General features: G+C 62.9%; 2 protein-coding genes across 7 annotated transcripts in view; one reads left to right on the forward strand and one right to left on the reverse strand.

The window, feature by feature from the left end:
• TRPM2 (transient receptor potential cation channel subfamily M member 2) overlaps nt 1–3,128 on the reverse strand; it is a 50,003-nt gene extending 46,875 nt beyond the window's left edge. For 2 of the 5 annotated variants that reach the window (XM_070045409.1, XM_060297701.1), the window contains exon 1: nt 2,797–2,911. The gene's annotated coding sequence lies outside the window, so the exon portion shown is untranslated. The other 3 variants (XM_030835576.2, XM_030835575.2, XM_060297702.1) reach the window with 2 other exon arrangements.
• A 5,889-nt stretch (nt 3,129–9,017) lies between these two features.
• CFAP410 (cilia and flagella associated protein 410) lies at nt 9,018–20,244 on the forward strand. 2 transcript variants are annotated; one of them, XM_030835571.2, is made up of 7 exons: nt 9,018–9,195; nt 10,629–10,647; nt 12,019–12,065; nt 14,640–14,869; nt 15,845–16,013; nt 16,837–16,930; nt 19,780–20,244. In XM_030835571.2, exons 1-7 carry the CDS (start codon nt 9,119–9,121, stop codon nt 19,909–19,911), a joined length of 768 nt encoding a protein of 255 aa, XP_030691431.1. In that variant the 5' UTR covers nt 9,018–9,118; the 3' UTR covers nt 19,912–20,244. The 2 variants fall into 2 exon arrangements, with proteins under 2 accessions (XP_030691431.1, XP_060153686.1); XM_060297703.1 differs by lacking the exon at nt 12,019–12,065.
• The last annotated feature ends 4,566 nt before the right edge of the window (nt 20,245–24,810 follow it).

Below are 24,810 nucleotides of genomic sequence, written 5' to 3' on the forward strand. Positions count from 1 at the left end.
GAGCATGTAGCCCCCAGACCTACTGGAGCCTGAGCATTGATCATGCGAGCCCCTGTGACCCCGCCCATTACCTTATCATCAGCCAATCAGAGAGCTGTGCACGAGCTGATCACAGACCCTGTGACTCCCCCCATCACTTGGCCTTTAACAATGCTTTGCTGAAGGCCATTGGGGAGTTTGGGGTTTGGGGAGGCACAAGCCACCCATCTCCTTGCTCAGCCCTGCAATAAACCTTTCTCTGCTCCAGACTCTGACGTTTCGGTTTGTTTTGGCCTCACTGTGCGTCCGTCGGGCACACGAACTTGCACTGGGTAACACTGTCTGGTTTCCCAGGTTCACAGCCAGCGAGGACTCTGCCTCGGGATGAATCTACCTCGAGTCCCCCCACACCTGACTTAGGTAGTATTTAGAGGAGACTTTGGACTCAGACTTTGGAGTGGACGCCGGAATGAGTTAAGATTTGGGGGCTGTTGGGATGCAGTGAATGTATTTTGCATGTGGGAAGGACATGAATTTTGGGGGTCAGAATGCTATGGTCTGACTGTGTTCCCCTAAAATTCCTGCGTTGAAACCGGCCCCCGAAATGCGATGGCATTTGGAGATGGGGCATCTGAGTGGTAGTTAGGTCAGGAGGGTGGAGCCCTCGTGGATGGGATCAGGGTACTTATAAAAGAAACCCCCAAGATCTCCCTGCAACCCAAAGGGGGCCCTCACCAACCCTGCAGGCACCTTGATCTTGCACTTCCAGCCTGCAGAGCTGTGAGGAATAAATGCCTGCTGTCCATAAACCACCGAACGTGGAATTTTGTTATAGTGGCCTGGATGGACTGAGACACGGCAGTCAGCAGTGCTGGCTCTGCAGCCCCTCCAGGGCTTCCTGGCACAGCACTCATGGCGGAGGGGGCCTTATACCTGTGTGGCCCTTACAGGGCCATCTGCAGTCCTATATGGCAGCTCACCTGGCCTCACAACCAGCTTCTCAGGGAAGCAGATGAGCAGGAAATGTTCCAGGTGACCAAAGAGGAGAACGAGGCTCTGAAAAGCGTACAGCCGGGCCGCTAGTCTGTAAGGGGACCTGGACTAGAGGCGGCTCCCGCCCCCCCCCCCAAGGCTCGGTCCTGGACTAGAGGCGGCTCCCGCCCCCCTCCAAGGCTCGGTCCTGGACTAGAGGCGGCTCCCGCCCCCCTCCAAGGCTCGGTCCTGGACTAGAGGCGGCTCCCGCCCCCCTCCAAGGCTCGGTCCTGGACTAGAGGCGGCTCCCGCCCCCCTCCAAGGCTCGGTCCTGGACTAGAGGCGGCTCCCGCCCCCCCCCCGCAAGGCTCGGTCCTGGACTAGAGGCGGCTCCCGCCCCCCTCCAAGGCTCGGTCCTGGACTAGAGGCGGCTCCCGCCCCCCCCCGCAAGGCTCGGTCCTGGACTAGAGGCGGCTCCCGCCCCCCTCCAAGGCTCGGTCCTGTACAGGACAAGGAGCTAAAGGATGAGCCGTAAAGGACTTGGTCTTAGGAAACTCAAGTGCGTGTGCTCAGATGACAGCTGCCCATCTCAGCTCACCCGCAGGGGCTTGTGCGGATTTTCTCCAACCCCAGCTGCCAACAGGCCCCTGGGAAACGTGTCAAACGCCACTCCTCCCACCCACCACCCCATCAGACTTCACGGGACAGAGCCGGCCGTGTGTAACCATCCCCATGCCCAGCTGCAGGGGGGATGCTGGCCTGACCCTCTCCTCCCTCCTCCCCCTGTCCCTCCCCCCAACCCAGCCCCGCCATGCCCAGCTTCCCGTCCACCAGCCTAGGCCCTGGAAGAGTCCGGAAACCCAGGGCTGACAGTGACCTTACAGAGCCCCCCGTCCAACCTTCTCTGGGGTTCTTCTCCCCAGAATCTTATCATCAGTTGCTTTCTTCACATATCACCTAAAAGCAAATCTGGCCACCCTGTGTTATAGCTAAAATTCTTCATAAGCAATTAGCACAGGCGTTGTTGAGAAAACGCTGAAAGTAAATGACTTCCAAGAAGAGAGAGAGAGTATCTGACTGCATGGGCCTGAATATACGGCCACACAGCACGCACACCGCAAACGTCACCTAGCACAGGACACTGACAAGAAGGTGAAGCTGTTACCGTGGAGGGGACTGAGGGGGTGAATGTCCCACCCAAGACCGCGGGTCCAGACCACGGGGACCGAGACAGGGCTCCTGCTGGCACTCCACCCTCCCCAGCCCGGAAGACTCACCAGGAAACAGAACCGCAAGCGGGCCTGGGCACACTGGCTGCGGCCCTATGTGCACCCCCCTCTGCACTTCTCTAAACCCTGCAGCTGCTCCCAGCGGCTCGGCTCCAGCATCCTTTGAAATGCTGGCTGTGAAAGCACTTTCCAGGCTGTAAATGGCCACACGCGGGGTGAGGGGCAAAGGAAGTACCAGCCGCAGAACTGGGCCGGGAGGTCTCGGGCGGGGGCGGGGGGCGCGGGTGTCGGAGCAAGAGCCTGAGATGGCCAAGTCCCTGTTCTCCCCCCGGACAGACCGCGCCCAGCCCTGTCGCAGCGCCTGCGTCCCGCGCCGCAGCCCAGCGGACGCCCGCACCCGCGCTGCCTGGGTCCCTGCCTCCGTCCCCACACGCCCGCCGCAGCCCCGCACCAGCTCCCCAGCCCGGGCCCGGGCCCGCGCCCAGCCCTCTGCGCCCCGGCTCACTCAGACCCCAGAGCCTGCAGTCGTCCCCGAACCCCAGCCGCGCCCCAGCTCCCGCCGCCGCGCCTGCACCCAGGCGGGTGCCTGGGTCCCCGCACCCCGCGGCGCACGCACCCCAGCCTGTGCTCCGCTTGTGCCGGCCCGAACGGCGCCCCTGGACCCCTGCGCATCCTCCCCGCGACCGGCGCCTTCGCCGCACCCCGGTGTCCTCCACCCCGGCCGGCGCGCCTACCTGCTCGGGGAGGGCCGCGCCCCCGCGTCACTCGCGCGCCGCTGCGCAGGACTGCAGCCCTGGCCCCGCGGGGCCCCCGCAGCGCGCTCTGCGTCACGGCTCCGGAGAGCGCAGCCCGCCCCGTCCCGCGCCCGAGGCCAGAGCCGAAGAGGAGAGAAGAGCCGCAGGAGCGGGGTCTCCCAGACGCCCGAGCTGGGAGGTCAGCCTCCCCAGACCTCCTCCCGAGAGGCTGGCGGCACGTGTAAACCCGGAGGCAGCGATTCTGGCCAAGTCCAAAGAGCACTGGGAGGCGGGGCGCGCAGGGCTGGGTGGGGATTGTGTCAGCCAGAGCTGGAGACCCAGGGGGCCCCGGCACCGCACCGGGTGAGCCACTTCCCCTGCCGGCCTATCCCTGCCGTCACCTGTCTTCCTGGGGGCCCCAAAGCCAGGAGACCGTTCCCGGGAAGGCAGGAACCGAGGGAGCCGGAAAGATGCAACCGCACAGTATCCACCCTGCCACGTGCTGGCCCCTGGGCCCTCAGGTGCCTGATTTCCACCCTGGCTGCCCTGCCCCGCTCAGTCCTCCTGGCTGGAGGGCAGAGGGGACTGGATTCTGAAAGACTGATCCCAACTTTCCCTAAAGGTCCAAACTCCCCGGCCACAAGTCTCCTAGCCAACAGAGGCCCTCTGCCCTCTCCCTCCCAGCTGCCACCTCACAAGGCCCCACGGCCACTCCCGGGCCCTTGCTCAGGGTCCAGGGAAGTGAACAGGGTCCTGTGCCTCTCTGATCCCAGGGCCCAGGGTCTGCCTGCTGACCCTCATTTCCTCCCCTGGGCGTGCTGACCTAGTGTGCAGACTCCTGCCCCGAGCACCCTCCTCTGGAAGGCCCTTCACCCCCACCCGCCCCTGCCTCTCCACAAAGCAGCCAGCCGGCAGTGCCACGGGTCCACCAGCCAAAGGCTGGCCCCTGTCTCACTCTCCGGTCATCAGGAGGTTCCTAAGCAGCTTGGGGAACGTGTCGGAACCCAGCAGAGCCCCTTGTACGGCACTTGATCGTTTTTTCCAGACACTTTAAAGGCAGCTGGAGCCACTCCTCCAAGGTGGTTGGCACCACGGAGTTAAAGAACAGCAACAGTGGGTGTTACCCGACGGCTCTGGCCTGCAGGACTGCACGCTACAGGGGGCACAGCCTTCCAGACATCACTGCTGCATCCTCAGAGCCCGCAAGTAGCAAGCGCTCAGTGAGTGGCCGCCACGGGACGTATTCTGCTACGAGGACGGCCACAACCCCGGACAGGCATCTCAGACCCTAGTTAACAGGCAAAGGAAGAGGAGACCCACCCGCGTCTGCAGCTGCTCGTCAGCAGCTGTGCCCATACTCTCACCCAGGGCTCCTCCCTTGATGCCCTCTGGCCCAAGAGCCATCATGACTAAAAGCACACTGAGGGGAAGTTCATATTTCATGAGACAGAAGTAACTGCAGGATCATCCGATGGACAGGTGCAGACGGGCTGGCTCTCGTTTCCAGGTACCCCAGGGCCTCTGTGGGAACATCGCTTAAGGTGAAGTATCTCATGAATCAGGCTTCTGACGAAGCGTGTGTGCCCACATCGTTCCCTGTGGGGCTCTTTCCCTCCCAGAGACCAGCATGTCTCCCCACGTTTCTCACTGCTGCAAGAGCGATTATGAAATGTCGTTTCCATAAAAGTAAGAAGCAGGGACCGCACAGTGCGAGAGCAGCAAGTACTGACCTTGACCGAGGGTTGTTTCCAGCTCAGAAAAAGGAAACGCAGCGCAGGAGACTTCGTTACCGCGCGGACGCCATGCCCGAGATATAAAGCCCCCTGGTCTGGCAGCGAGAGAAAAACCACAATCACTGAAAAGATAGTGATCTAAGCGATTAGCGTGGCGAGCCCTGCTCATGAATAATACCCAGGAGCAAAGAGAGGCCAGGCTGCAGGCTCCTTGGAGAAGGGCAGAGGAAGGAGGGGAGGGGCTGGGGGCTGGGAGCCAACACGGCCAGAGCCTAGGGCAGCTGCCGCAGACTTTTTCCGTTCGGGGCCGGGTGGTTAATGGTTCAGGTTTTGCAGGCGATGGTCTCGGTTGGAACTACTCAACTCTGCCCTCGCAGCGAGAGAGCAGCCGATGGCAAAACATAAGCGGATGGGTCTGGCTGTGTGCCAATAAAACTTTATTTACAAGAACAGGCACTGGCTGGATCTGGCCTGTTGGCTGGGGGGTGCTGACCCTCGTCTAGAGAGCGGACCAAGAGGAGTGGGCTTCATGCTGGGGGACAACCTCCATCACTTCATTTCTGAGGTCAAAGGATGAACTGCATTCCAGAAACGTCTAATCCAAAGGGACTGCCCATGGAAGTAAGTGGGCATGGTGGTGCTGCCCAGGAGGGTAGAGACCGTGGACACCCTCGTGGCTGTGTGCCCGCCCAGAAAGCTCTACCAGGTGGCCCATTCATTCTGCAGCGACAAGGATGAGAACGGAGATGGAAATGCCCCGGACAGTCAGGACACAGAATAAAATGAATAAACACAGGCCTCACTTCTCTTCCACAAGTCCATTCTGTGGTCTGCAGCCGAGTCTGTCCGTCCGGACTGCTCTCTGCAGCGGCCGGCATCACCGTCGGTGGATGAGGGCAGAGAGGCTTGATCGCTCGGCCGGTCCCCCCACCCTGCAGCTCCCGTCCCTTGCCAAGCAGCACGCTAACCCCCACGTCCGTTGGCAGTCCTCAAACCCAGTGTGGAAGGAAACCTTCTCACCCCCAGTGGGTGGGGAGGGAGCGGTGACTCAGGGACCTGCCAGAGCTGGCATCCGAAGGCCCCTGCACACCCTGCATGCACGTTGGTCAGCCAGCCTCACCGTGGGCAGACCCTGTCTAGGGGCTGGGGCTCTAGGGAAAAGAGGAGCCCAGACCCGCAGTCCAGGGGAAGAATGACATAAACCACCCCAGGGCGTGGAAAACATTGAGAGTTCAGCGCGGCAGGAGCTGGAGGTCCCAGGGTCAGTGTCAGGCAAGCTGGGACGGCCTTTCTCAGCAGGGTGCATTGAGGAAGTGATCCACTTTCTAAGGAAGTGTGATGGATCGAACCAGAACAATCCGATGAAAGCCATTTGGACCCAGGGAAGAGTAGGTGCAAAGGCCCCGAGGTGAACTTAAGTCGTGTGTTTGAGGACCACCAGGAAGGCCATAGTGGCCGTGGAGTGCGCCAGGGGAGTGGGGCACGAGATGAGGGGAGGGGCCAGGCGCCAGATCACGCAGGGTTTTCGTGCCCCTGATGTGGGTCCCCTGATCTGACGAGATGTTGTGGGACCCCGTGCTGGTGGATCAAACCACAGCGAGCCTTCAGACCACGGTGCTTTCTGCCTGAGGCCCTGCGGGTGGGAAAGCCGAGGCCAGCCCCAGAACGTGTCCATCCTGCCCGAGTGCGTCACCGTCCCGTCTCTCCGAGGGATGGTACCGTGTGTGGCCTCCGTCTGGGCCACCATGGCCTTGCCCCGTCTGACTCACCAGCCAGCACCGGGCTGGCTGAGGACAGAGGCTGATGGCCATCATCTGGCCGAGGCATTGCCCTCTCTGGCCGTCCAGCGCCTCGTCCGTGGGCGGTGCCCGGTGGCCTCACTGCTGGGTATGAGGATCTCTGCACCGCGGCCCACCCCCAGTGTCTCCGCCAGACCTCCCGGTCCCCGATTCTCCCGTCTCTCTCCTTTCAGTCCCACCACCACCCAGAGGGTCAGGCCATTCCTGCCCACCTGTGAGTCCACGCGTGACCCAAAGTCAGTGCCCTTCCCACCCCAGAGTGGAGGAACAGGCGCTCCACGTGGTGGGCCTGCACTCCCTGGACCTCGTGCTCACCTACAGGTCTCGCTGCTCACCTACAGGTCTCGCTGCTAAGGCTGCACGGCCGGTTCCTTGGGTTGTTCCTACAGCTGGTAACCGCGAGACGTGAGGGATGTTGCCCCTGGACCAGGATGAGGCTTGCTCACTGTGGCTGGAAAAGCAGTGGATCCAGAGCTCCCTGACCCCTCCTGGCACCTGCCGCATGGACCCACAGCGTGGGCAGTGAGCAACCACTGAGCCCCTCACGTCGCTCCCGTGGAGCTCGGGTCGGGTCGCTGACGCAAACGTGCCAGCGCCACGAGGAATAAACCGTCCTTTGTCTCCGACTCAGGAGCCGCCGTCTCCTGCCGGCACCCGCGAAGGAGTAACAGGCTGACTTACCAGCCTGCAAGTGGGATCAAACCAAAGCCCAGGCTGACACCCTGCTCGAAACTCTGCCTGTTGCGGGCATCAGCCTTCACCAGTCTTTCAGGGCCACCCGAGGGTGACATCCTGCAGCTCCCTGCAGTTTCCAGCCCCACACTGAGCCGGCCATCCCTCACCAGCTGATCAGAGGAGCCCCTGTGGAGCCACAGGCACTGGGACAACGGTGGAGGTCGCCTGGGGGTCTGGGCCACCTGTGCTCCAGCTAGCTGTGCCCTCGGCCCCACGCCCCTCGCACCCGGTTCCACTCACTCAAGATTGTTTCCGGGCCCATCCACCATACGGTAGGACCCAGGCATGGATGAGGGGGCTCAGGGCAAGAACTGACTGGTAGACCCCTCACAACACGGTGTGTCCCAGCAAAATACAGCACACAGGATGAAATACAGAAAACGCAGCAGCTGTTAAACTACGGTGGAGATGCTTTTCTGTTTTTGGAATTCTCTGTATTGTCTTTACAATAAAAATGGTGGGCTTGGATGGGATGGGAGATCCTATAGCAAAATTCCACTCTCCCCCACTGAATTGCAACCCCTGGTCCTGCCAGGGGTCCCTCGTACATGCAGGTCCTTCACCACTCTCCAGGGCCCTGGGCTTCGGATGTGGCTGTGACACCCTGGGAAAGCAACCTCTGACCCCTGTGAAAGAAAAAATCATTCTGACACTTGTTAAAAGAGTAAGGAAGACTTTATTCAAGAATATTGCAATTAGAGGAGAGAGATTGTGCTCAACTCCAAGTTCAACAAGGAAAAGGGGGATTTACAGCCAAGGAGCGGTGAGGGGCCAGTGGATGGAAAGTTACTAAGAGACTTCAAGGGCAGGGGATCTTGCAAACTACAGGCCAAGAAGATTAGCTACCACTTGTGAGGGAGGGATGAGGCGCTTAAACAGATAATGAGGGCGATCAGAGATCAAGGGTGGGGGTCACCTAGCAGGATCTTTGCTGAGATTGGGCTGGGCAGGCCAAAGACTGGACCAGGGCCTAATGGGAAAGAGGTCCCAGAGGAGGCTGAGCTTGGTCTTGTCAATTCTAACGGGTCTGAGATCCCCGGTACCTGTCTTAATGTACTTTGCAGCCCAAGTAACCTTTGATTTCTAAAATGTGTAAGTACTGGCGAGGTCTCTGTTAGGGCTGGCCCGTACCTTTGGCACCTGCCGCCTTTCCTTAAATGCTGAGAGGGAGAGGATCAACGCAGCCCTGGGACTGTCCTGGAGTTCTCCTCTCAACACTTCAAATCTTTCTAATTCAGGGCAGTTACGAGACCATCACTTCTAATGCACGGGACTCGGGGCGGGGACTGGGGCCCGGGGTTGGGGTTCTGGGCGGGGGCTATGGCCAGGGGCTGTGGCCAGGGGATGGGGTTCGGGATTTGGGACTCGGGGCGGGGACTGGGGCCCGGGATTGGGGTTCGGGGCGGGGGCGGGGGCTGTGGCCAGGGGATGGGGTTCGGGATTTGGGACTCGGGGCGGGGACTGGGGCCCGGGGTTGGTGTCCATGGTTCGGGGATCGGGGAGGGGGCTGGGGGCCGGGGGTTGGGATTCGGGACCCGACCGGCGTCCCGCGTCTGGCCGCAGTCTCCAACCTTGTCGCCTCAGAATCGCGCCAGAGTCGCGCCAGAATCGCGTCAGAGCCGGGGTGGGGTGGGGGTGGGGTGGGGGTAGAGGTGTCCCCCCACAATGCGCATGGGCAGAGCGGAGCCGGCGAGGCGGAGCCAATGTGCGGCGGAACCAATGCGCGGCGGAACCAATGCGCGGAGCAGAGGCCCTGGCGGCCCCACTGCGCTCGCGCCGGCCCGCCCCCTCGCTGCCGGCCAATGGGCTCTCAGCACCCGCCCCTGACAACGCGGGCCCCGCCCCTTGGAGAAGCCCCGCGGCCTGGCGGACGGCCTCAGTGGTAGCTGGCGGTTTGAGAGCGGGGCCGGGTTGAGGCCTTCGGGCTGCCCGCCGTCATGAAGCTGACGCGGAAGATGGTCCTGTCCCGGGCCAAGGCCTCGGAGCTGCACAGCGTGCGGAAGCTCAACTGCTGGTGAGGCCCAGAGGCCGGAGGCCGTCCCCGCGTGTCCTGCCCGCTGCCCGGGACCCCCTCCCTGGGACAGGGCTGGGAAGAGCCGTCTAGGAATGGAGACCCCTGCCCAGCACCTCGGCCCTGGAGCGGGGACCCCAGCCCGCCCCCTCTGCTCTGGGGCGGGACCGAGAAGGGCCTGTGGAGGATGCAGAGGGGTTCAGGATGGAGGGGGGGCACCTCTGGCCTCACCTTCCTGGCCCCTGTCCAGGCTGGTGTGCCCGGTCCCAGGGGCTCACAGCCTCTGGGAGGTGATGCTATAAGCTCAGGGGGCCTTTGGGGAAAGGTCGTTTCAGAATTTTCACTCCTGAGCAGTGGTATTTCACACACAGCTCCAAAGCAACCCTCCTTGCTGGAAACGGTTGGAATTACCTTGAAGACTGTTCTTGGACTTCTAGGTAGTTTTAGTGGGCAGACGTTTCCCGCTGTGGACAGGTCTCATTTCTGACATTGCCAGCAGTCCCTGGGAGCCAGGTCTGCTGATAAGGTGGGAGAGCAAGGTGATTGACACCCTTGCTTGGGGAACGAAAGGAAACTGAGACTCTAAAGTGCTGCTTCAGTAAACATTTTTGTAATTGAGCTCCGGGGGGGTACGGAGAGGGGTTGTCCCCAGGGGACTTACTGTCCGGGAGGTGACAGGAAGAGATACAGGTGCAGGCTCAAAGGCAGGGCGGCCAGGCCTAGCTGAGCCGAGGAAGGACCAGAAGTACTTCTGAAACTCCGGAAAGGTCCGCACGCGTTCACAGGGGGTTCAGAGCACGGCTCCACGCGCCCTGTACACTGGACAGTTCAGGTGGCGCTCAGCCAGAAGTAGAGCGTCCTCCCACTGGTGTCGGGCAGACTGGCTGCAGTGAGCTCTGCCTGTTCATTAAAAGCCTTTCTCTTTGCGCTGCACATCTGGTATTTTGGCCACGGCATCCCTGTCATTGTTTTCAATAATACGTGCCTTTGTTCTGCATGGGGCGGTCATTCTTCCCCTAAGCAGGGAGGCACAACAGCCCTATTCCAGGCTTTCTGAAGTGTGTTTCATAAGTCTCATGTTTAGCCTTTGAACTTGGCCCTTACAAAGACTCCCTTGTTTATGCACATTAGTGAGGGAATTACCCCTCAGTGCAGCAGCCTTGAGAATGAGTACCTCTTGGTGTCCTTCAAATGGGGCAACCTCTGCCGTGCCTTAGTCTGCGAAGGAGCCCGCCAGTATCAAATAGTTTTGTCCAAAATCAACCAGGAAACGATTTTTGGCACCTTTGTCAGTTATCTGGGAGAGATTTCTTTTACTTTATCGTTAAAATCACAGACTCTTGAAATCTGTAGACGTTTGTCATTAATTTTCGTTTTTAATGTTTTAAATTCAACTTTAACAAAATAAAGGTGCGTATGTCTTTTTCTCTCCCCAGGGGCAGCCGCCTCACTGATGTAAGTATCATGCTGATCGTCTACAGACAATTCCTGGTCCCCAGGAGGCTGGTTAAATTGACAGACGGCTCCCATTCGGTCCAGGCGACCGACCAGTAACTTTGTTCCTTGAGCAGTTCTTGTAAGGCAGAACCACTCATGAAAAAACAGTTCTACAGGACCCAAGTGCACTGTGGTGTTCCTGCACCCATTCTCCTGCAGGTGAAAGGCAGGCCTCACGGAGGAGCGGGCAGGTCCAGGGCACAGACCTGCTCCCACCTGGGGAAGAGCCCCAGGGGCTTGGGTGGTTGGCTTGAGGGAGCAGTGCACTCAGCCGGAGGTTCCTCGTATAGGTTCCTGGACTTCACGTCCCCGAGGAGCCCCTTCACTTCAGCTCCTCCCCTTGGTCAGATCCAGCTTCACCCCGACTCCCATGGCAGGAAGAGATGGGGCCTGGGTGGGGGCAGAGCACGGAGCTGGGCCGCTGGGCTGAGCTGTATGTCCATGAATAGATTTCTGCCCCCGCCCGCCCGTTTCTGGGATGAATGTCTCCAGCTCGCACAGAGTGTGGGTGCTAGTCAGCGGGTTCTTGCTGACTTCCGTTTTGTACCTTGAACTGTACCTTTTCTGAGAAACAAAGTTGGAGATGCTGTCAGGGCTGCCCAGAAGAGCCAGTTCCGCCTCATTCTGCGGCCGAAGTGCTGCCTATTCAGCAGCAAAAACAAACGAAGCCAAACACCACTGTCACAGAGAACAGATCCACCGCAGATGTGAAGCATTCTGACGGGACTGTGCGCTTGTTGACGGAGGGACCCCGTCTGGCCCGTGCGTGGGGTCTGGCAGGCACACAGATATTTGCAGCTTCACCGTTCATCAGCCTCACGGGTCAGGGGCCCTGCGTGGTCCATCCTGAGCCCCGCTGCTCTCTTCCACTCACTCAGTGTTAAGATGGTCTGAGATCCAGTTTCAAGCCTGTCTCCCTATCGGCACAGCTCTGTTGGCCAGAAGCGGCTTCTGTCCTTTCCCTGGATGTCAGGGGCAGCAGGAAGAAAGGTCCTCTGTCCATTCAGCTCCCCTTACTGGTGTCCTTTGAGGGCATCTAAAATTAGGAATGCTCCGTCTCGACGACTGGCAGCATCTGGTAGTAAAGATGCTGTTTAAAGTCGTGGAGAGGGTGCCCGTTTCTCCATCAGGTAGAGGGGACGTCTGGGCTGCAGAGGGGAGCGGGATGCAGAGCCCTGCGTGCTCCTGGGGCGAGGGAGGCTCCTCCGCTTAGGCCCTTGGCGTGGGGTGGACTGCAGCTCCAACTTGGTTCTCTTGGCTGCTGGAGAGGGGTGACGCCACAGGGCCAGTGCAGCGACTTTTGCAAAATCACATTCTTTTCCTTCCTAGATCTCCATATGCCGGGAAATGCCCAGCCTGGAAGTGATCACCCTCAGGTAGTAAATGCCGGCCCGCCCCACTCTTAAGTCACCGGGGCTGGAAGAGGAGGAGAATGTTCAGATCCCTCCTGCAGGCCCTTAGATAACCTGAAAATTCCCAACCAAGGTGTGGGAGGGCCGCTGCTGCAGGCCAGGCCTAGGCAGCACGAGGCCCTGGCTGCTCTGCAGCTCCGCCCCCCTTCCTGGAGGGCACCGGGCCTCCCCCTGAGCTCGCCCTGCCCATCCTGGGGTCAGTGGGTGCCGCCCTCCTAGTGGTGAGCAGCTGCCCCAGGGTGACCACGTCTGCCCCAGCGCGCCAGCCTCTCCTGGCCTCCTGGTTCCATCACTGCCTGGAGCTCTGCCAGCTTCCCTGCATCACACGATCTGTCCTTGGTAATAGCTGACCTCTTCCAGAATCATTAGCGGTTTAACAAAGGAAACCTTGAAAGAACCAAATACTGTCCTTGGGGCTTCAGGCACCTGGGGAGTTTGCAGGGTCAGGCGGAGGAAGGAACGCCCTCCAGCCCTGAGCTCTGTCCTGTCTGCTCTGGGCCCGGGAGGGAGCTGACCCTGCCAGATGCCGGGGTGGGTGCTTTCTGCAGGTCCCCACACCTAAAACCTCAGGGAGATTTAAGCCCTGTAAGGAAGGCAGACTCCCTGTTTGGCAGCTCAGAGGTCGCAGGACTCGCCCTGCATGTGGGGTCGTAGGCCCTCGGTCCCGTGCAGATCCCGTCACTTACCTTCCTCGTCACACAGCCGGCCATCCTGTTTGTCCCTCCCTAGCCCTCTGCTCGGCCTCCTTTGCACCTTCCGAGGTCACCTGGTGGGTGCCGTGCCGCCCACCTTGTGCTCACGCACCCCCAGTCCCGACCCGACAGGCTCAGGCCGGCACCTTCTTGCGGGATGAAGGAATGAATGAAGGAGTGGGCCCAGGACCGGTCTCCCGCCCGGGGCCCAGCTCGGGCCTGTGTGCCTTGGCTTCCCTGGCTGCAAGGCCCGTGGGACGGGGGTGAAGGCAGCAGCGGCCCCGGGGTGGGGTGGGGTGGAGGCAGGAGGAGCACGTGCAGTGGGGCACGTGGGGCGCCAGCCGTCCACTGTCACTCACCTGGTACGATTATCAGTGGAGCTGGGATTTGAGCCCATGCCCCAGAAGGCCCTACCTGACAAACAAGTGTTTACTTTCATTACCCAAAAGTAGCAGGAAACTTGCAGCGGGCTGCGGACTTAACCTCGTCGCTGCCGAGCGCTGTCTGAGGAATCTGGGGCAAGTTGCCGGGCCTCCCTCGTCGTGCAGCAGGGGTTCTCACCGCCGCGGCCGGGGGAGGACAGTGCCCAGGGCTGTCGCCGGGCTGTCTGGCCGCTTGAGCTGGTGGGACCCCCGCCGTGTGGGGGCTGCTGCTTGGATGCGGGTCGGCCGTCCTGTGAGATGAGTGCGTTTGGCTTTGGTCTCGGTGCCCACGGGCAGGAAGGCTTAGTCCATTCTGGCTGCTCTAGTGGGATTTTACAGACATTGATTCCTCGCAGCTCTGAGGCCACAAGCCTGAGGTCAGGGTCTAGTGAGGGGCTGCCTCTTGGCTCACACCTGGCAGAAGGGCGGAGAGCTCTGTGGGGTCCCTTTTATAAGGGCACTGACCCCACTCACGGGGGCCCCACCTCCTAACACCACTGCACTGGGGGTCAGGATCCCAGCATCTGAATCTGGGGGACACGTTCGGTCTGTAGCAGCGGCAGCCTTGGTGGGTGAGGAGGGGCTCCAGGCCGCTGCAGGTTGAAGTTCTCGCTTCACCCCGTGGCCTGCGCAGCTTCCCTGATGTGAGGATTCCAAAGCCTGGGTTTGCTCGTGGTGAGACGGCGTCAGCCTCATCCCGGCTGCCGGGCAAGGTGGTGCCGAGCACACCAGCAACCACGTTGACAAGTGAGCGTCGGGTGGGGCAGCAGCGGCCCTAAGGCAGGAGTTGGGACAGCCTGCCCGGCACAAATGCGGCGTCCAGCACAGGGTGGTCTAGACTGGTCTGGCACGTCGGGCAGGGTCCCCTGCGGCCTGGGGCTCAGGGCGTGAGGTTGCCGGCTGCCCCCCTCGGGCTCAGCCGGCTGGTCCGACTGGGTGTGCAGGGAGTGATCCCGTCCCGTCAGCTCAAGCCTGTAGGTCTCTGCCGGGCGCCTGGCTGCTGTCCTGTCTCTGGGTCACTCATCATTTAAACCTGTGGCTGTTTCTTTGGTGAACCTGGGTTTGGAAGTTCAGTGCTCGGTTCTCGGTCACATGGGTTTTCCTGGCCACTGCCAGCTCTGGGCTTGGTGTGTCCCGGGGAGGCCGCAGTCTCCTGTCCTGTAAGGGGGCTGAGACCTCCTACCCCCAAGGTTGACTCCTCGCGGCCTCAACAGAGCCGGGGCTGCCGCTCCCACCTTCAGCTGGAGGAGCTTCCCCCGCCCCCAGGGCTTTCTCCTGGGCCCGAGCCCTCCCTTGCACTTGACTGGCCACAGCCGGGTCTGACCTACTTCTAAGGCAAGGGCAGGTGGGCACTGGACCAGCAGTGCTCTCGTCTCCGTGGGGCGGGGGTGCCCCGGCGGGCACTGACGGCCGTCTCCCTTCAGCGTCAACAGCATCTCCACCCTGGAGCCCGTGAGCCGCTGCCGGCAGCTGAGCGAGCTCTACCTGCGCAAGAACTGCATCTCCAGCCTGGCGGAGCTCTTCTACCTGAAGGGCCTCCCGTGCCTGCGTGTGCTGTGGCTGGCGGAGAACCCCTGCTGCGGCGCCTGCCCTCACCTCTACCGCATGACCGTCCTGCGCAACCTGCCTCACCTGCAGAAGCTGGACAACCAGGGTAGGTGCCCGCGGGCCGGGTCGCACGCGGGCAGGCTCCACCCCTCCCCTCTCGCAGGTGCCGGGGAGGCCGGCCTCCTCGGGGTGCCCCAGGTTGTGCCGTCTGCCGCCCGGTGCGGCCCCTCGCGGAGTGCAGGAGCTCAGCTGAACCCGCACCGTTGTTTCTCGGTCCCGCCGTCGAAGCGCTGAGCTGCTGCTGCTCCTTTTTATGCTGCTAAGTACCCTCTGCTCCAAATGCTCACCCGCCTGCCCCGGGAGCGCGTGACGGTCTGGGTGGCCGGGCAGCGTCACTGCTGGTCGACAGGGTCCCAAGGTGGTGATGCCAGCAGGTGAGGGTGCTCCATCGGTCCTTGACCCCTCCCACCCCGGGTTGCCCTGCTGTTGGAGGGGTGGGGTGGGGGTTTGGGGGGCGCCTTCCTGCCGTTTCAACCCGCATCTCCTCCATCACGCACGAGGCGACGTGTGTGGGCCTTTCCTGCTCCTGCCTCTGGGGTTCCAGCTCGTGTCCAGGGCCAGGCCTTTTTCCTGTGAATCCCCTGGCGTTCTCTGTGCTGGTTCCTGACCCTTATGTGCACGATTATTTTCTCCTAGATGAATGACTTTAATATAAATAAGCTTCAGATAAACTGTCATGTGTGAGTGAAATAGAAGAAATATAGTGGGGTCTATTCCTTTTAAAAACCTGTCTTAGTTTAGGGTTTTTTATGAGTATCTATCTGCTTTTGGCAAATGCTGAAATTCAGATTCACAAGCAGTCATTGGCCATGTGTCATTTCTCCAGCACCTCCAGGGCGGGATGCAATGGTGGGGGGCCCAGCCCTGCTCCCGGGTGCTGGCCGTCGGGGTGGACAGTCAGCCGCCTCATCCCTGAAGCAGGCCGTGCTGAGCGCCGAGGGGACGGCGGGGCCACGGCTCGCGGGGCTCGCTTGCGGTGAGGCCACTGATGCTTTCGCCCCCTCCCCCTCCCCCTCCCAAGCTGTGACGGAGGAGGAGGTGTCCCGAGCGCTGGTGGAGGGAGAGGAGGTCACGGCCCCCAGCAGACAGCACTCAGGGAACGGCCCGCCCGAGCTGTCCTACACCCTGAGTGCCGAGGACGCCGCCGCCGAGATGCCACGGGACCCGCTGAGCCTCGGCGAGGAGAGCAGGTGTGGCCCGCAGGCCTGCCCGGTCCTCCCGCGCGCGGCTGCGCCTCTGGGGCTGGATGGGGTTGCGGGTGTTTGTTTCTGGGCTGGCTCTCAGGGGCCCCCAGCCTGGGGTCAGCCACGTGGCCAGGAGAAGGCCCAGGGCAGGGAGCTCGTGCGAGTGTGGGACCAGCCCTCCGCAGGGAGTGGTGGACTCAGGGCGGTGGGCTGGTGGGCGTGCAGGGCCCCCTGGGCAGGAGGGAAGCCTCGTGGCCATGGCCGTGGCCGGCCAAGCCTCTGTGTGGCCTCAGGAGCCCAGGGGACGGCGGGGCGTGTGGGCTGAGGGAGGGCCCTCCCTCCCTGACCCACAGGGCACCTCAAATTGAATGATTGTCACAGACGTTTGTGGGCAGAAACTGGACTTGGGGAACGTGGTGGAGACCACTGTTCACAGCGGGGCCCAGGCCGGGCGTCTGCTTACAGATGCGGCCCACGCGCCTTGCTGTCCCGCGGCGGGAGGGGGAGGGCATGTGGCCGGGGCTCGTGCAGCATTTGTGCTAGTGCCCCACCCCCGGCCCCGGGGGGAGCGCCAGGAGCAGGGAGGTGACCCCAGGGGTCAGAGAAGTAGAGCTGCCCCGGCCCCCCCGTCCACTGCTCCTGTCCCCCCAGAAGCGGAGTCCTGCAGTGGGGCTTTCCCTGCGGACGGGGTGGGGTCCACTTTTAGGAGCCTCTTCCTCGCTGTTCCCCGAGGCGCCGGACCCACAGATGTTGTGTGAACAGTGCGGGCGGGGCTCCGCGCCCCTCGGGCCTCACGCCCCGCTGTCCTCCCCCCACCCGCCCCCGCCAGCGGCACCCAGGGGCAGCTCGGCCTGAAGCGCCTTTCCCGGGACCCGTTTCCTTCCTTCTCGCAGAAGGCTACCACAAGCGGTCGCAAGAACAGGGTGAGTGTGACGGAGGCTGCTCTGGCCGGAAGAGGCCCCGGAATGTGGAGATTGGGGGCTGGGGGGCGGGGGGCAGGGGCTGGAGACACCACAGGGACGGGCGAAGCCAGGCCCTAGAGGGCAGGAAGCCGACCATCCGGGTCCAGTGTCTGTGTCTCCATCTAAGCTGGTTGGGCGGGGCAGACGGAGGAGGGGGCGCCTGAGTGCGCAGCGGGGGGGCCCCCCCGCGCCTGGGGCTGTGCCGAGTGTGGTCTGGGGGCGGGAAGGTTGCTGCCTGGGGAGAGGCCTCGCGCCTGCGGTTAGAAGCAGGGCCCCTCCTGGCCAGGGCGGCGGCGGTGTCCCTGTGCAGTGACCAGGCGGCGGGCCCCATGGTCCCACAGGCACCCCTGTAAGTGCAGTGACCAGGCAGCAGCCCCCACGGCCCCACAGGCATCCCTGTAAGTGCAGTGACCAGGCGGCGGGCCCCACGGCACCACAGGCACCCCTGTAAGTGCAGTGACCAGGTGGCGGGCCCCACGGCCCCACAGGCACCCCTGTAAGTGCAGTGACCAGGTGGCAGCCCCCACGGCCCCACAGGCACCCCTGTAAGTGCAGTGACCAGGCGGCGGGCCCCACGGCCCCACAGGCACCCCTGTAAGTGCAGTGACCAGGCGGCGGGCCCCACGGCCCCACAGGCACCCCTGTAAGTGCAGTGACCAGGCGGCGGGCCCCACGGCCCCACAGGCACCCCTGTAAGTGCAGTGACCAGGTGGCGGGCCCCACGGCCCCACAGGCACCCCTGTAAGTGCAGTGACCAGGCGGCGGGCCCCACGGCCCCACAGGCACCCCTGTAAGTGCAGTGACCAGGTGGCGGGCCCCACGGCCCCACAGGCACCCCTGTAAGTGCAGTGACCAGGCGGCAGCCCCACGGCCCCACAGGCACCCCTGTAAGTGCAGTGACCAGGCGGCAGGCCCCACAGGCACCCCTGTAAGTGCAGTGACCAGGCGGCGGGCCCCGCGGCCCCACAGGCACCCCTGTAAGTGCAGTGACCAGGCGGCAGGCCCCACAGGCACCCCTGTAAGTGCAGTGACCAGGCGGCAGCCCCACGGCCCCACAGGCATCCCTGTAAGTGCAGTGACCAGGCGGCGGGCCCCACGGCCCCACAGGCACCCCTGATGGACCACGGCTTGTTGGCTGAGCGATAAGTAGGCCGTGTGGGCAGCTGAGTGACATCAGCGAGGACCCGGGTCCCTCCAAGTCCTCTTGTGTCACTCTGGCCTGTGCTTGGGCTCGTCCCGCGCTCACAGGGATGTCCTGCTCCAGGCTCGCGACCGGCAGAAGGGTGGGGCCGTTTCTTGCCGTGTGTCCTCTCACCAGTGCAGCATCTTCCCCACGTGCCCCCTGCCCCCCAGCAGGCTCGCTGTCGGTTCCCTGAGCCGGTCGTTGGCAGGGGAATGGGTCACCAGTCAGCTCAGCCCAGAGGGGCCTCGCCACCGGCTTACGTGGGAAGGGGAGCTGTCTGAACCAGGGTCTGTGGGGAGGCCCGTGACCCCCCAGCACCTGCTCCAGCCCCTGGCTCGGCCTGACCAGAGCTGTCAGGCGCTGTGACCTCCCTGTGGCATCGTGAAGAGGGGCACCACAGTCCGAGCGGGGCTGCCCGAAGCCACGGGCTGGGCCTCTCTCATTCATGCAGTGGCCACTTGAAATGCATGCAGAGCTCACAGGAGGTACAGAAGTGGGTGGACTGAGGCCCCGCCCTTGGAAGTACCAGCCCCCAGGGCTGTGGACAGATGTGGCCGCAGGCTGAAGGCCGACCTAGGCAGCAGTCGCCCCCGCCCTGCCCCACCCCGGCAGGTCACTGTCCCCTCGTGGCAACACTCTCCTCAGTGAGGTGGCCGCGTGGGGCAGCTCAGGGTCCCTGCACACACTTCCCACATGTTTTGGGAGGAGCCCGAGGCATGTACCGTCCCCAGTGGCAGGTCTGCCCAGCAGGTGGGCTAAGGCCTGAAGCTCCCCGCACCCTCACTCCCACTCCAGGGCCTCTGCGGCGCAGAGTGGACCAGAGATTGAAGACACTGGTTCAGCTCCGCGCCTGCCCTAAATGCAAACGAAAGACCATCAAACCTGCTCAAACAGGACACCTGCTCTGAAAGCAGAGACGAGAAGGGGCCTGGCTCTGCCACCGAGGGTCCCGGCCAGGCTGGGTGTCCCTGTGGGCATGAAGCCCCCCACAAGCCTCTGAGTGCAAGGTGCCGGTGGCCAGGAAGACCTGGGGACACGGGGGAGGGCTGGTGAGATTTGAGGGCAGCAGGAGTCTTGGGGCGTTGCAGAGCCAGGGATCGGCACCCCAGGCGTGAGCCCCTGAGCCACGTCCTCACGTGTCCACATGGGCCACACGCTCTGGCTTGCAGCTGTGCCTCAGCTCATCCCACAAGACGGATCAGCTCAAGTAGCCGCCTGTGCAAAATCCTTCCAGAATTTTCCTAGTAGAAATGGCAATGTTGCCCTGCTCAAATGCAGATGGAAACCAGGTGTAGCCATGTGGACACGGGTGCATCACACACTAAGCACGTGTGCATTTGAGTGCGTGTTGCCGAGAGCCTGCGGCAGGCCTCTGCTCCATTGCCGCCCAGCCTCTCTGGGCCTCAGGGCTGTGAACAGGAGGTAGGTCAGTTTGTAGGAAGTCCCCGCCGGCGGTGAGTGCCACACCCATGCCACGACTGTGGCTTCCGTCTGCCGGAGTCTCCACCTGTTGCCTGCAGGGCCGCCCTCCTGCAGGCTCTGCTCCCGCGATGTGCGCATGTGTCGCGGTGTGGGCGGCCCAGCCTCGCAGGCGTAACGCTCACCCAGTGACTCTCTGTGCCCCCAGAACAACGTCCTGACCGCCGTCCTCCTGCTGCTGCGGGAACTAGACAGCGAGGGGCTGGAGGCCGTCCACCAGCGCGTGGTCAGCCGGCTCCAGGCCCTGCAGAAGCAGGAGCTGCAGGAGGCCATGGAGTGACTGTCAGCGGGGACCCCGAGCTGAAGTCCGGCGTCTTCCCGAACACCTGGGAGGGTGGGGGTCACAGCTGCGGCCTCTGCTTGACCCCAGGCTGAGCCTCGGCGCACAGGGCTGCGTCCTTAGGAAGCCTCGCCCACCCAGGAAAGCCGAGCTTGCGCTGTGGATGGGCACCCAGGGCAGGAGGGGCTGGCTGGGCAGACCTGCCCCTGTGCCCTCTGCTGTGAGGGGCCGTAGCCAGATGCCCTCCTGTATGGCAGGGCCACCTCGACTTGCCTCTTCCTGAAGGTGGGCTTTGCAGCCGTCCTCCCTAATAAATATTTTTCCAAAGTCTGACCTGGAAGCAGATGTTTCCTGAATGACAGGCACGGCCTTGACACTCTTGTTAAAGGTGAGGGCAGTCGCTCGCGCACGTTTTCTCAGCCAGTTGTCTGACGCTGTCATGGGATGGATTTCTGTTGACCATAGAAGACTTCCAGAACGGTGGCAACCTTAGGGGTGGGCTGCCGCCGCCTCCAGGGACGTTTTGTCTGCAGGGCACTGTGTCCCTTCTTGAGAGCCCCGCACAACACACAGGGTCTGTGCTGCCCGAGTGAGAAGACCTGGACAACAGGCCTGCCGCTTCTGTCCGGGGACCTGAAGCAGCCGCGTGGGAACGGACAGCCTTCTGGGAACGGCGTCTTATGTTCTCTTCCTTTGGGAAGAGTTGCAGGCCTTGCTGCGGTGACCAGGATGCGGGCGGTGACTCCACAGCCCTGGGGTCCTTCCTGGTGCCCCCAGTGCAAGGGGAGGAGCGTGCTCTCCGAGCTGTTAGGGGAGGTCCCTTCTTGCTGGGCTTGAAATGACAGGGACTGGTGTCCTGTTGGGACAGGAACGTCCACGTCCCTGTGGGAGCCGAGGGTGTGTCAGGTTGCATGAGCGCCGCACAGACCCAAGGGGGACTGACCACAGCGTGTGCAAGACACCAGCCCGAAAGACCACCGGCTCCGGGAAGGTGAAGCCGCACTCGTGGTGCAGCCGTCTCACGCTGGCCTCATGGGGGGCCGCGGGGAAGGCGGTGGTTCACCTTGGGGCCCCCCTGTACTTCTCAGGGCAGGGGGTGAGGTCTGGCCGCGGGAAGCGAGGACTCGCCACGCGGGGCCGTCTAGGACGGGTGGCCGTGGCCTGCGCATGTGCCTTCTCTCGTGTTACGGGACGCTGGATGTCTTCAATAAAGCCCCGTCCTGGTTAGAACAAGCTGTGTGTGCTCATGTTGCATTAACACCCTCCCTCTCCTCACCCGCGAGGCACGGCTCACACCCACTTCCCCTGCCCCACGATCTGGTTCGCCTAAGTCAGGGACCCTCGACTCAGACCCCGGTCGGGGTGAGCTGCCCGCCTCAGCCCCTTGACTCTTCAGCTCCCCCCGCATCCCACCTTCGCCACCCCCTAGTCAGAGCCTCCTGTCAGCTCACCGGCTCCCACTCCCGGCCACCTGCTTCCTCGGTGCCCGTCTGAAGCCCTCGATCTGGACCGAGGACGAAGCGCGTCCACCCCTGGCCTGGATCCCAGGCCGCCGGTCTTTCTGGGCACGTCATAGTCCCAGCTCTGAACTTCGCCCCAGGTAACCCTGAAGGTGGGGTTTCGGAGCAAAGCAGGTGCTGGCATTACGGCCTGTGTGTTTGTCCTGTTGGCCCCCGTTTAAGGAGGAAAGGGCTGAGACCCAAGAGGACACATCGCTCGTCTGAAACGCTGGTCAGTGCAGCCAGAGGTGGGCCAGACGCACTGTGTGCTCCCCACGGAGCTGCTGCCCAGGAACGAGGGCGGTCACTCTGCATCTCGGACCCCACCACTGGGTCACCTGCGCCAGCAGCCCCTGTGCTGCACGCAGCGTCCAACACTCGTGGCAGGACAGGCCGAGATCTGGGTCCTGACCTGACGTGGGGCGCTGGGCCAGGCTGCAGCGCAGCCAGAGCCTCCCACGTGGAGGCGACACCCCGTCTCCCGGCCGCTGGGTGGGTGGGGACCCCGAGCGCCCCCCCGTTTGCTGAGCTGCAGACACCTCCCTCAGCCTGCTCCCCCGACCCCGCAGTGGGTCAGGAGGTGAGCCCCGAGTTCTGGGGAGGACACAGTGGGGGCGCCCTCTGATCGTGCTGACTGGGGGCAAGTTTCAGGAGGAGCGGGAGTGGAGAGGAGCCTTGCAGGGGCCGCTTACCCGCCCTGTCCTTGAGCCCAGGGCTGCCCTGTTTGCAGGAGGACACTGGGGCTTCCCTCTGTTGGTCATGTCCTCCGGGAAGCGTTCGTGGGGCCTCTGGGATGCTCACGGGGCCCCCGTCAAACCAGTTGGGAAATTAGACAAGAAACAAGGGGTCCTGGCTGCCAGCATCCCCTGAGGACAGTGGTTCTCCAGGGCGCTGTGAATGGACACGGGCTCCGTTGTCTTCCTGGGGAGCCTGTGGTCCTGAGACGCCCCGCCAGGGTGTGGGAGCACCTGGGGACGCCGAGCGGGATGCCACCGTGGCGAGCATTGGATCTTCTCGGGCCGAGGAAGAGCGCTGGCCCGGCTAGGAGTGGATGCGAACAGTGGCCTGGCTGAGTGAGGCCAGCAGCGCCGCCAGTACGAGCTGTGCCTGCCCTGCGCTCCTGCGGCCGCTCAGCCAGCCAGGACGGTGTGGGCACGCAGGAGCCCGAGCTTGGTCTGTGTCCTGCTGTCGCCGACCTGAGTGTCTTCATCCCTGTTCAACACGGGGCCTCGTCCCTGGGAAGTCGGCGTCTTTCTCCTCTTGCAGGGCTGTCACTTTTTGCTATTTCTACGTAAAGGGCACAGCTGCCCGTCACAGCCTCACATGAGGGAGGGGGGTGGCCACAGCTCGTCTGAGGGGCCTGACACGTGCCCTGCCCCCTCTGCAGGGACTGGTGGGCAGGGCAGGGCTGGAAGAGACAAACTTATGAACCTTAGCCAGGCCAGGGGTGTAGCACCTGCGTAAACCCTTCCTCAGGATGACAAGTAGGCAAGCCAGTGCGGTGTCACTGTACCGTCCCCACGTGCCCAATGGGCGGGACTGCTGACAGGTGAGCACCTCACCAGGTGAGCACTCTGACAGGTGAGCAGCCCTGACAGGTGAGCGGCCCGACTCAACCATCAGACTGAGACAAACACACTGCATGTTGCCTTGATGTCCCCTGGCCGGACTGTCCAGGGTCTGGGACAGTGTCCGAGGGCCTCCCCCACCCCCCTGCATTTAGGCCCTCAGGGGAGGCCCCTCCCACAGTCCTGTCGTGAGTGCACCTGCGCAGGAGCCTCTGGGGTGGTCTTCGATGCTCTCCAGCACGTGCCGAGCCCTGCCACCGGCAGAATTACGGAGCAGGGCTCTAGCTGAACCTGCTGCACAAGCGTCTACTTTGGTGGACGCTCTCAAAGTTCCATCACCTCCGCAAGGCTGACTCGTGGGCTGTGTTCCCCGGAAAGCTCGCAGGAATTGCAGTGTTTGCCAGGGCCTAAAATTATAGTCTCCGCCTAGCGAGACAGAATGCAAGAACGCTGAGACAGAAAAACGATGCGTTTGTGGTCACCTGCATCCCAGAGGCTGCCTGGCATCCTCCCCGGTGGGCACCAGGCTCAGGGAGGGGGCCATGGCCTCGGGGGAGCTGCCCTCCAGGACCGTCCTGGGCCTCGGGGGTGCTGCTAGGGTTGAGAGGGGCTCAGGGTTCAAGCCCTCCCCAGCCTGCTCAGTCGGGTGGCCCTAGACCAGTGGGGCTGAGGGGGGGTTGCAGGAATCATGGGGATCCGGCTGCTTCCCAAGGCAGGGGGGTCATCACCCCTGCTCTCCAGACCACACCCCAGTGCGCAGCAGACCCCACCCGGCCCCTCCCAGAGCCCTGTCCTGGTCTCAGGGAGCTCGAGAGTGATGCCCGGTCCCTGGCTCACCCCGTTCCTGGGCCTGCAGCACCTTCCTTCCCCAGCCATGTCCCCTGAAACGCGCCCTTGGCCTCACACCCCACCCCCATCCCGTTCTGAGAAACTGTTGCACACATGCTTTCCTGCAGTTGAGGCCCAGTCTTGTTGTCTGTGGCGGGAGGCAGGATTCTGAGGTGGCCCCAGGTCCCAGTCCCCTGGCGTGTACACCCTACCAGATCCTCACCCCCAAATGGGGGGCCAGTCGTGAACGTGATGGATATATGGCCAAGGTGCAGGGGCTGCACAGCTGCAGTTAAGGCCCCTAATCAGGTGACTCTGAGTTAACAGAAGGCAGTGTCCTGGTGGGCCTGCTCTAATCCGGTGACCTCGGCGCCCCACCTCACCCCGCTCCAGGCATCCCCGGATCAGGGATAAGGAGGCCATGGGCCTTCCCTCCCTGAGCTCAGAGACTAGGGGCAGCGGACACCCTCCTGCTGCCACTGGGATTCTACCAACAGGCAGCTCAGAAGGGCCGAGATCCAGCTGAGACCAAACCCGGCCGAACGGGGAGCCCCCTCTTGCTTGGGGAGCCCAGGCGCTGGCTGAGAAGAGGAAGGGGGGCGACAGGGAGGGAGAAGCAGGGCAGGGACTGGGCCCGGACACCTTGGCCCTTCTGCAGCTGCCGCAGCCTCTGCCTGGGCCTCCCAGCTGCTGGACAGGCGGCCGGTGGCGCCGCAGACGTCCTTCCAGCCTGGCAGGCAGCCTCCTGTGTGCCCCGCGTGGGACGCCCTGGGGAGGGCTGAGTGCCCGGAAGGCAGGCGGCAGCCCTGGAGGGCGCGTCGGAGGCCAGCACGGGGCCAGGTCCTTCACGGCTGCTGAGGCATCCGCAAACAATGCACATTTCAGCCAAACCAACCCGGAAACCCTGGAAAAGCAGCCTTCCAGTGCTCCTCCCGCCTTCCCCAGGCTGGGCATTGGGCACCCTGGGAGGGCCTGGCCCCAGCACCACAGGGCTCAAGCGGAGC

Source organism: Globicephala melas, chromosome 4 (assembly GCF_963455315.2).
Source record: "Globicephala melas chromosome 4, mGloMel1.2, whole genome shotgun sequence".
NCBI lineage: Eukaryota > Metazoa > Chordata > Mammalia > Artiodactyla > Delphinidae > Globicephala > Globicephala melas.

Excerpts from the sequence above, each read along its gene's own strand:
- CFAP410 (XM_060297703.1), top strand. The coding sequence starts at position 9,119 with ATGAAGCTGACGCGGAAGATGGTCCTGTCCCGGGCCAAGGCCTCGGAG. Across the intron at positions 14,870-15,844 it reads GCAGAAGCTGGACAACCAGG|CTGTGACGGAGGAGGAGGTG; the intron begins GTAGGTGCCCGC and ends CCCCCTCCCAAG. Across the intron at positions 16,931-19,779 it reads CAAGCGGTCGCAAGAACAGG|AACAACGTCCTGACCGCCGT; the intron begins GTGAGTGTGACG and ends CTGTGCCCCCAG.